This window comes from Cyprinodon tularosa, unplaced genomic scaffold, assembly GCF_016077235.1.
Source record: "Cyprinodon tularosa strain WSP-4 unplaced genomic scaffold, ASM1607723v1 ctg369, whole genome shotgun sequence".
NCBI lineage: Eukaryota > Metazoa > Chordata > Actinopteri > Cyprinodontiformes > Cyprinodontidae > Cyprinodon > Cyprinodon tularosa.
Window position 1 is genome coordinate 1,438,902 of NW_024039084.1, and position 10,526 is coordinate 1,449,427.

General features: G+C 46.5%; 1 protein-coding gene across 2 annotated transcripts; it reads right to left on the reverse strand.

The window, feature by feature from the left end:
• Positions 1 to 2,664: 2,664 nt before the first annotated feature.
• LOC119790573 (DNA (cytosine-5)-methyltransferase CMT3-like) lies at positions 2,665 to 3,291 on the reverse strand. 2 transcript variants are annotated; one of them, XR_005281745.1, is made up of 2 exons: positions 2,964 to 3,291; positions 2,665 to 2,833 (listed from the first exon to the last, which is right to left on the reverse strand). XR_005281745.1 is itself a non-coding variant. In XM_038296161.1 (2 exons), the coding sequence occupies exons 1-2, from the start codon at positions 3,241 to 3,243 to the stop codon at positions 2,817 to 2,819; spliced, it is 327 nt and encodes a 108-aa protein (XP_038152089.1). In that variant the 5' UTR covers positions 3,244 to 3,291; the 3' UTR covers positions 2,665 to 2,816. The 2 variants fall into 2 exon arrangements, 1 of the variants encoding a protein (XP_038152089.1); XM_038296161.1 differs by having other exon boundaries at positions 2,934 to 3,291.
• Between the last annotated feature and the right edge of the window lie 7,235 nt (positions 3,292 to 10,526).

Genomic DNA, 10,526 nt, shown 5'->3' on the forward strand with positions numbered 1-10,526 from the left:
GAACTTGAGCCTCTGAACTACTAGAATCTTTGTCTCTAAGAGAAACCCAATTCTAACCTGCCTCTTGTCTTCTCGCTCATAGGAAACCTGTCTCTCGTCTGAAGCTCTGGATGAGCTTAACCTGTTACCTGCCTGCCGGCCCTAGAGAGCCAAACCTGAAGATCTCACTCTGGAATCCACCTGCTGCTCTTAAGGAAAGAGCTAATCCCTCAAGCCAAGGTCTGTCACTAGAAAGTCAGAAGCTAGACGCTGCTGCTGCTGAGCACTCTGCTAAACCAACAGTCTCTGGACCCAACCTTTTCCCTCTCTCAGAAAAGAAAGCCTGGACCTCTTCAAGACGCCTGAGGATCCTGCCCGGACCAGTTTCCAGAATCCAGTTCATGTTATCTCTGTGAAAACCTTTAATAAACTCTGTTGAACTTTTTACCAAGTGGTGTTCTGCATGTGGGTTTGATTTCTAAACCAACCATGACACTGACCAGTTTTTCCTGCAGATGTCTCAGATCATGAAGGGCTCCCTGCTCTCCTGCTCAGCAGTTTTGCTTCTTCTCCTGCCCTGGTTTGGTGGTCTGGCAGTGGGTAAGATCAGCAAGGACTTTCTCTGAATGTCTTTACTACTTTTACAAGAATATTCCACCAAGAGGTATCATTGGAGCAAATTACCAGCCCATATGCCAAGAATACAATAACATACACTCACTGGCCACTTTATTAGGTACACCTGTCCAACTGCTCGTTAACACTTAATTTCTAAGCAGCCAATCACCTAGCGGCAACTCAGTGCATTTAGGCATGTAGACATGGTCAAGACAATCTCCTGCAGTTCAAACCGAGCATCGGTATGGGGAAGAAAGGTGATTTGAGTGACTTTGAACGTGGCATGATTGTTGGTGCCAGAAGGTCTGGTCTGAGTATTTCAGAAACTGCTGATCTACTGGGATTTTCACACACAACCATCTCTGGGGTTTACAGAGAATGGTCCGAAAAAGAAAAAACATCCAGTGAGCGGCAGTTCTGTGGGCAGAAATGCCTTGTTGATGCCAGAGGTCAGAGGAGAATGGCCAGACTGGTTCGAGCTGATAGAAGGGCAACAGTGACTCAAATAACCACCCGTTACAACCAAGGTGGGCAGAAGAGCATCTCTGAATGCACAGTACATCGAACTTTGAGGCAGATGGGCTACAGCAGCAGAAGACCACACCAGGTGCCACTCCTTTCAGCTAAGAACAGGAAACTGAGGCTACAATTTGCACAAGCTCATCGAAATTGGACAATAGAAGATTGGAAAAACGTTGCCTGGTCTGATGAGTCTCGATTTCTGCTGCGACATTCGGATGGTAGGGTCAGAATTTGGCGTCTACAACATGAAAGCATGGATCCATCCTGCCTTGTATCAACTGTTCAGGCTGGTGGTGGTGGTGTCATGGTGTCTTGGCACTCTTTGGGCCCCTTGGTACCAATTGAGCATCGTTGCAACGCCACAGCCTACCCGAGTATTGTTGCTGACCATGTCCATCCCAACTTCTGATGGCTACTTTCAGCAGGATAATGCGCCATGTCATAAAGCTGGAATCATCTCAGACTGGTTTCTTGAACATGACAATGAGTTCACTGTACTCAAATGGCCTCCACAGTCACCAGATCTCAATCCAATAGAGCATCTTTGGGATGCAGTGGAACGGGAGATTCGCATCATGGATGTGCAGCCGACAAATCTGCTGCAACTGTGTGATGCCATCATGTCAATATGGACCAAACTCCCTGAGGAATGCTTCCAGCACCTTGTTGAATCTATGCCATGAAGAATTGAGGCAGTTCTGAAGGCAAAAGGGGGTCCAACCCGTTACTAGCATGGGGTACCTAATAAAGTGGCCAGTGAGTGTATATCTCTTTGCCACCCTCTATCACAAATGGCATAAGACTCCTCTGATCTCCGCCTACATTATGAATCGTGCAGATGGACCTCGGCCTGCAGTCAACTGGCTGTATGAACCACAGGTAAGTAATATTAGTACCACCATGATTAAGACACATATACCTCTTGTAGGATGTCAGTCCTGAGTAGATAGAATTATTTCTGTTTGATGAAGATAATTATGAATTCGTCCACTTGAGGCACAATTAATCAATGGTAAGGGTGTTGTGATGGAGAATGCAAAACCTACATCACAAACCTGCACCAAAACTGAGAATATGCAGATCATTAAATGTTGGGAGATGCAGTAGTTTCGCTCATATTCAGAGACTTCTTAAAAAGTTCATGTAAAAAATTCATGTAAATCAAAGCATTCCTTACACTACGTCTTAATGTAATGTAACGACATTTCAATAATAATTGAACTTAATTTATACAGTGTTTTTTTTTTCATTAATACTGACAAATAAGGGCTTGATCTTCAATAATTTCAAATAAGGGTTGCTAAATTGCACATGCATTTTTTTTTTAGTATGTGCAATTAATGGGTGTATTATGTCACAAGGCTCAGAAATGAAGGACTCAAATGCAAGACCTGACACAGTGGATTAAAACTCAAAGTTCTTTTAATTCAGTCCAGGGTTGAACAACAAAAAATCCAGCAGAAACAGAAGTATCAAAAAGCAGAGGCAAGACAGGTCCAAATCCAAGCAGGGGTCAAAACACAAGAAGGCTAAATCTAACAGGCAAAAAGGCTGGAACGCTAAGCTCAAAAGACTAAGACGAACTGGCAAAGGGAAGCTGCAAGGGTGGGAACTAAATACTCTAACAAACAAAAGAGGAGCACATACACCAGGTGAATTGCATTAGGCTGTGGCAGATCCTGATTGCAGGAAGGAACTCAGGAAGTGAAGCTGCCTAAAACGAGAGAGGAAATGAGTACCAAAATAAAACAGGAAGTGAAAAGACAAGGTAATAAAAGTGACATCAATCTAATCAGGACTGCCCCTGACATTACCCCTCCCACTAAGTCCGGCTCCAGACGGACCTGGAGTGTCTGGATGCTGATCATAAAAGTCTTGAATGAGGGATTTGTCCAGAATGTTACCGGCTGGCTCCCATGATCTCTCTTCAGGGCCAAAACCCTCCCAGTCAACCAGGAACTGACGTCCACGACCCCGATGCCTCACAGCCAGCAGCTTCTTAACTGTGTAGACTGGTTCACCATCAATAATCCGAGGAGCAGGGGGAACTTTGGTGACAGGTACCAACTTGCTTTCTCTGGCTGGTTTGATATGGCTGACATGAAACGTGGGATGACATCTCATGGTTCTGGGGAGTTTGAGTCTTACAGCCACAGGATTAATAACCTTAGAGACAGGAAATGGTCCGAAAAATCTTGGAGATAGCTTACGTGAGTCCGTGCGAAGGGCTAGATTCCGAGTGGACAACCAGACTTTTTGGCCCGCCCTGTAGACAGGTGCTGGAGCTCTGCGTCGATCTGCAGCCCTCTTGTAGGTCAAAGTCTGTTTCAGGAGAGTCCGACGCGCCAAGGCCCAAGTTCTACGACAGCGGCGGATAAGAGCAAGGGCGGAAGGCACACTGACCTCTTTCTCTAGGGCAGGAAACAGAGGAGGTTGGTAGCCATGCACACAGTGAAACGGAGACAGACCAGTGGAGGAACAGGGTAGGGTGTTGTGGGCAAACTCTACCCACATAAGCTGTTTACTCCAGGAAGAAGGACACCTTGAAGCCAGGATGGGCAGGCCAGTCTCTAATTCCTGATTTAGCCGTTCAGACTGGCCGTTGGTTTGAGGATGGTAACCTGATGAGAGACTGGTAGATGCTCCTAACAGGGAACAAAATGCCTTCCAAAATTGGGAAATAAACTGCGGACCCCTATCAGACACAATGTCAGATGGAAAACCATGAATCCTGAACACTTCAGACATCAAAACCTCAGCAGTCTCCTTAGCTGTAGGCAACTTAGCAAGAGGGATGAAGTGAGCCATCTTAGAAAACCTGTCGACCACAGTGAGAATGGTGGTATTACCTTCAGAATCTGGTAGTCCAGTAACGAAATCGAGAGAGATGTGAGACCAAGGTAGAGTGGGGATTCGTAGTGGCTGCAATAGCCCAGCAGAGAGGGTGTTGGAAGGCTTGTGCTGGGCGCAGACCGGACAGGCCGCGACATACTCAGCGACATCTCTCCTCATTGTTGACCACCAGAACCGCTGCCGTATGACAAACAGTGTACGTTCGACCCCTGGGTGACAGGAAAAACTGGAAGCATGTGCCCAATGGATGACCTGGGACCTAAGCTCTGGAGAAACAAAAAGTCTGTTTGGAGGACATCCATCTGGAGGCTGAAACCCAGCTGCTGCTTGCTTGACCCTCTCCTCCACGCTCCAAATCAGTGCTCCCACAACACATGAAGATGGAATTATATGAGAAGGGGCCTCAGGAGGGGAGGAGGTGAGGCCATGCAGGCGAGACAGAGCATCTGGTTTGGCATTCTTGGAACCTGGTCGATATGACACAGTGAAATTAAAACGATTAAAAAACAAGGCCCACCTGGCTTGACGGGGGTTCAGTCTCTTGGCCCTCCGAAGGTATTCCAGGTTCTTGTGATCTGTCCGAACGATGAATGGGAGTTCAGCCCCCTCCAGCCAGTGACGCAACTCCTCTAGTGCCACCTCAATGGCCAACAATTCCCGATCCCCAATATCATAGTTTTTGTCACTGGCAGATAGTTTTCGAGAGAGGAAGGCACATGGGTGAATCCGGTTATCCCCTACTGAGCGCTGAGAGAGAACTGCCCCCACTCCAGAGTCTGAGGCATCCACCTCGACCAAAAACTGAAGTTGAGGATCAGGTATGGTGAGAACCGGGGCAGAGGTGAACCTGTTCTTCAGTTTCTGGAAGGCATAATCCGCCTGAGGAGACCACTGAAACTTAGAGGTAGGAGAGGTCAAGGCATGCAGGGGTGCTGCGATGGTGCTAATGTCTCTTATGAACTTCCTATAGAAATTTGCAAACCCCAAAAACCTCTGTACCTCCTTTCTAGAAGTTGGGACGGGCCAGTCCCTAACGGCCTCCACCTTGGCTGGATCCATCTGCATCTCCCCCTGACCCACGATGAAACCAAGGAAGGACACCCTGGGAACATGGAAGTAACACTTCTCTGCTTTTATGTAGAGCTTGTGTAGAAGAAGACGCTGGAGAACCTTTCGAACATGTGCGGTGTGGGACTGCTCATCAGGCGAGAAGATCAGAATATCATCCAAGTAAACGAAAACAAATTTGTTGAGCATGTCCCGAAGCACATCATTTATTAGGGCCTGAAAAACAGCTGGGGCATTAGTTAGTCCAAAAGGCATCACAAGGTACTCATAATGTCCACTAGGGGTATTAAAAGCAGTCTTCCACTCATTCCCCTCTCTAATCCTCACCAGATGATAAGCATTCCTTAAGTCCAACTTAGTAAAAATGTTTGCACCTTGCAAAATTTCAAAAGCTGAAGAGATGAGAGGAAGAGGGAACCTGTTCTTTATGGTGATGTCATTGAGTACTCGATAGTCGATACATGGCCGCAGGGACTTATCCTTTTTGGCGACGAAGAAGAAACCAGCACCCGCAGGGGAAGAGGATGGTCGAATGATTCCAGATTTGAGGGCTGAGTCCACATAATCTTTCATAGCCTGCTGTTCTGGTAGGGACAATGAATAAAGACGTCCCTTGGGTGGTGCAGTTCCAGGAAGTAAATCAATTGCGCAGTCATAGGGCCGATGAGGGGGCAACGAAGTGGCCAGAGACTTGCTGAACACTTCCTTGAGGTCGTGGTAGCAGGTGGGAACCTTGGATAACTCAGGAGTATCAGGGTCTAAGTCCTTAGAAGTAGATTGGGTTAATACAGGGGAAAAAACATTTTCAGAACTAAGTTGGTTCAGGACACAATTGCAGTTCCACGACAGAATAGAACCTGTGGACCAATCAATGTTAGGGTTATGCTGAACTAGCCAGGGATGGCCTAGTATTACAGGATGCTCCGGGAAGTCTGCTAGAAGAAATGAAATCATCTCAGAATGGTGGTCAGGGAAAGTAATCTTGACAGGTTGGGTGTGGTGGGACACTGAGCACAAATGACATCCATCCAGAGCCGTGGCCTTCAGAGGTTCCTCAAGGGGAACAACCCTTAGGTTTAACTGTTCTGCAAAGCGAGAATCCATTAGGTTAGCATCAGCACCAGAGTCAATAAGAACTTTTAGTTCAATATTCTGCTCAGAAGTGGTGAGCAAAATAGTAGGACAGACACGTTTAGGACTGACTGAAGAGGATGAACAACTCACCAGGGTTGGTTTCTTCTTAGGATTTCTCCTATTATTTGGGCAGGAGGAGACTCGGTGGCCTGACTGACCACAATACAGGCACAATCCCTCCTGAAAACGGCGTTGGCGCTCCACAGGAGGAAGACGGGTCCGGCCAAGTTCCATGGGAACCTCAGACGAAACTGGTGGATCAAAAGACAAAGAGGGAGCAGGCTCTGGAGCGAGGGGTCGCCAGGAAGTAGCCCCTGTAGCAGCATTATTTCTCAGTGAAAAGTTGTTGGAAGAGGCTCGTTCCCTCCGACGTTCATACAGTCTTTTATCAATCTTTATCGCCAAAGCGATAAGAGAATCCAAATCCTCAGGTAAATCCAGTGGGGCCAACTGATCCTTGAGTTCACCAGAAAGGCCATCTAAAAAAGCATCAAAAAGAGCTGCAGGATTCCAATCACTGCCAGCTGCCAAGGTGCGGAACTCAATAGCATAGTCTGAGACACGTCTCTTGTTCTGCTGCAGCCGGTTCAAAGCCATGGCTGCTTCCCGTCCGGGTCTAGTGTGCTGAAAAATCTGGGTGAAACTCTTGGTGAAAAGATCTAGTGACCCACAAATGGCTGAATCTCTCTCCCACTCACTGGTAGCCCAAGCCTCTGCTCTGCCAGAAAGGTGGCTGATAATAAAGGCAATCTTGGATCTGTCCGTTGGGTAGGAGTGGGGGAGCAGCTCAAAATCTAGGCCACATTGTGTTAAAAATGCACGACACTCACCAGAGTCACCAGAAAACCTCTCCGGACGGGCAAGATGAGCAGAAGGTACTAAAGGTGAAAAGGGCTGGGCAAAAACCCCTTCCTGAACCTGAGATGGTGCTGGATCCTTTATGGTGGGGGGCTGGTCAGAACGCTGAGACCTCTGAACCTTATCCACCAGGAAACTGAGCTGATCAGCAACTGAGGTCATGAACCGGTCTTGTTGCTCACTTAGCTTCTGAATCCCTTGCTGTAAGTGAGCCAGTTGCTCCTCCTGTAGGTTAATGCGTCTCCCCTGGGCACCCAGGGCTTTTAGCACTGAATCAGAGTCTGCTGAGTCCATTTCTTGGCCAGTTCGTACTGTCACAAGGCTCAGAATTGAAGGACTCAAATGCAAGACCTGACACAGTGGATTAAAACTCAAAGTTCTTTTAATTCAGTCCAGGGTTGAACAACAAAAAATCCAGCAGAAACAGAAGTATCAAAAAGCAGAGGCAAGACAGGTCCAAATCCAAGCAGGGGTCAAAACACAAGAAGGCTAAATCTAACAGGCAAAAAGGCTGGAACGCTAAGCTCAAAAGACTAAGACGAACTGGCAAAGGGAAGCTGCAAGGGTGGGAACTAAATACTCTAACAAACAAAAGAGGAGCACATACACCAGGTGAATTGCATTAGGCTGTGGCAGATCCTGATTGCAGGAAGGAACTCATGAAGTGAAGCTGCCTAAAACGAGAGAGGAAATGAGTACCAAAATAAAACAGGAAGTGAAAAGACAAGGTAATAAAAGTGACATCAATCTAATCAGGACTGCCCCTGACATATTATGGGAGAATAAAGATTCCTGCAAAAATATCAAGACATGCAAGCTGTTGGGCTCTGGAGGTTTGTCCACTTTCTCCACCAGAGGGCGTACGAGATCTCCTGGAGCCTGAGCCGACCACATCACCTGTCTCCCATCTGCTCATCAGGAGATCTGTACTTAAGGAGGCGGAGGGCTTCACTCCAGTGCCACAGTGTTTGCCAGTAACGGTTAGCAAGCCTGAGCCAACCTGCCTGTCTTAGATCCCTGACTTTTGTGGACCAAATCTGATCCCGTTTTCTCCTCTCTGCTTCCCAGGTTGATCCTACCTGAATACCTGAAACTCTGGAGAGTTTCTCTGCCGGTGATCTATCTGCTCCTTCTCAGTAGAACTCTGGAGAGCTGTCTGTCAAGTATCTGCCTGCCAGCTCTAAGAAGATTACTGTAAGGAAACTCAATCAGTGATCTGGCTGCACTCTGTAAGCTCTGCCTCCGCCTCTGCCCTCAGCCTGCCAACAACCTCTGGAACCTCAAGGTTCGCCCCCTCTGCAGCTCTGCTCCATTCCCAAACAGGTACTGACCTGAACACTCTCAACCTGCAAAACACCTGGACCTCCACTAATCTCTCTGTCCTCCTCAGCAGTGAACCCACTTGTGACTAGTCAAGCCCCCTCTTGGATCTGATCAAACTGTGTACATTTATTGAACCCCCTCGTGACCAGTCAAATCCCCTCCTGGATCTGATCAAACTTTGTACATTTATTGTTAATAAATCTTTGAACTTTTCTTCTGCCTCCGAGTGTTCTGCATGTGGGGTAGACATATTAATCCGAACATGACACAAGCTATTTTTGTTCTGCTGATTAAAGTGAGCAGGTTCAGTTTGAGAGTGTCTGTATAAGAAAGGTGGGGTTTAAAGCCATTCAGTTTTAGGTAATGTTTGCGGGCACTGTCTGCTTCATTGCAAACAACCTCGTCGCCAGAGTGTTTGCCAGTTTTGGGTACTCTAGCCAAGCTGAGTTTAATTGAGTCAAACTGAGTCTTTGTCTCTCTGAGTTCTAACCTTGTTTTTGTCTTTGCCTTTTCAGCAGGAAGTCATCCTGCAAACTGGATTTTTCTGCCTTCTCCTCCTGGAAGGATTGTTTTGAGCTTCACACTGAGCAGGGGATTAATCTCCACACGACCCGTTCAAGTTCTCCTGGAAATCTAAGTGGCAGTCTGCTCCATAGCTCCTCAAGGAACCAATCAAACCAGAAACCTGTCCCCCCTCCAACGAGCCCCCCAATCTCTGGATAAACCCACACCGACTGGATTCTGAGAAGAGAACCTTTTTATGCTAACATGAATCCCGTTCATCCCGGATTTTTTGCTAGACTTTGTTCAAAGTTCCCACGAACCCTGAACTAACCTCTGAACTTCCCTTCTCACTTCCAGTTCCGGTTCAGCAGCTCTCTGAGTTACCCTGGATCACCTTATTGATTATTTTAATAAACCTGTCAAACTTTTGCTCTGGTTCTCTGAGTGGTTTCCTGCATTTGGGTCAGATCTCTTACAAACACAATGACAATAGCCACATTAATGTGCCAACAGGCTCACATTTTTTGTTATTGGAACCTGGAATAGATAACATAAAATATATACATATATTATATTAAGGGTGGAACAGTTCACAAAATCCACAGTTCGGTTGGGTTCACGTTTTCGTGGTCACAGTTCGGTATATGTTGATTGTTAGCCTGACATGTTGGTCGTGTTGCTGTTAGCATAAGCAAAACGTGTTGCACAGTGCTTGCACACTGTTTTTATCCACAACTTTCTTTCCGCCATCATTGTAGGTCACTCTAAATGCAAAGTGGTCCCATACAGCAGACCTATAAAATGCTGCTGGCGCGTCTTTAAACTCCTGTTCTTTCCCACTCGCCATACCCACACAAAACTCCACAACAACTGATTTTTTTCTGCTACACCCGGCTACGCTGCTTCGCTTCTTCTTCTTGTTTACTACTGGTGGTTGGCTTTGGTCGCAGTACCGCCACCTTCTGCTCTGGAGTGTAAACGCTTAGCCTATGAGAAAAAGGAGCAGTGCATGAACCGAACGCAACACTTGAATCGAACCGAGACAGTAGAACCGAACGGTTCAGACGGCTTTCATAAACCATTCCATCCCTAATATATATATAAATAAATATATATAAATAAATATATATATATATATATATGCATATATATATATATATATATTTTTTTTTTTTATTATTTTATTTTTTTTTTACAATAAGACATCAGATGCCAGACTGAAGTATTAATTTCATATCTTTTTTTTTTTGTTGGTGAATTCCTATTTGTTGGGATCTGGAGCGGTACCATCCGTCTCCAGCAGAGTGCGCCGTGGATCCTCCTGAAGCTGAGCCTCCAACACACCTGAGGCGCATCTCGTCATCAGGAGGACCTGCAGTATATAACCGGCCTTCAGACCTTGCCTCAATGCCGCAGTGTTGATCCAGTTTGGTTAGCACCTAAGCCTAGAACCTCCTGAGAATCTCTAGTGATCTCCCTAGTGATCAGTCTCTCTTCTAACTTTCGTTGTCTATGCTTCACAGGAAACCTGTTCCCTTGGAAGCTCTGGATGAGCTTAACCTGCCGAGCCTGCCCTCAGAGCCAAACCAGAAGACTGTCCTCTGAATTCCTCTGCAGTCATTCAGACGTCATTCCCTGAGTTTCGCCCTAGTCTCCCTGAAAAGTTT

Bases quoted from the DNA above. Each gene is read 5' to 3' on its own strand.
- LOC119790573 (XM_038296161.1), bottom strand. From the start codon at position 3,243: ATGAGATGTCATCCCACGTTTCATGTCAGCCATATCAAACCAGCCAGA.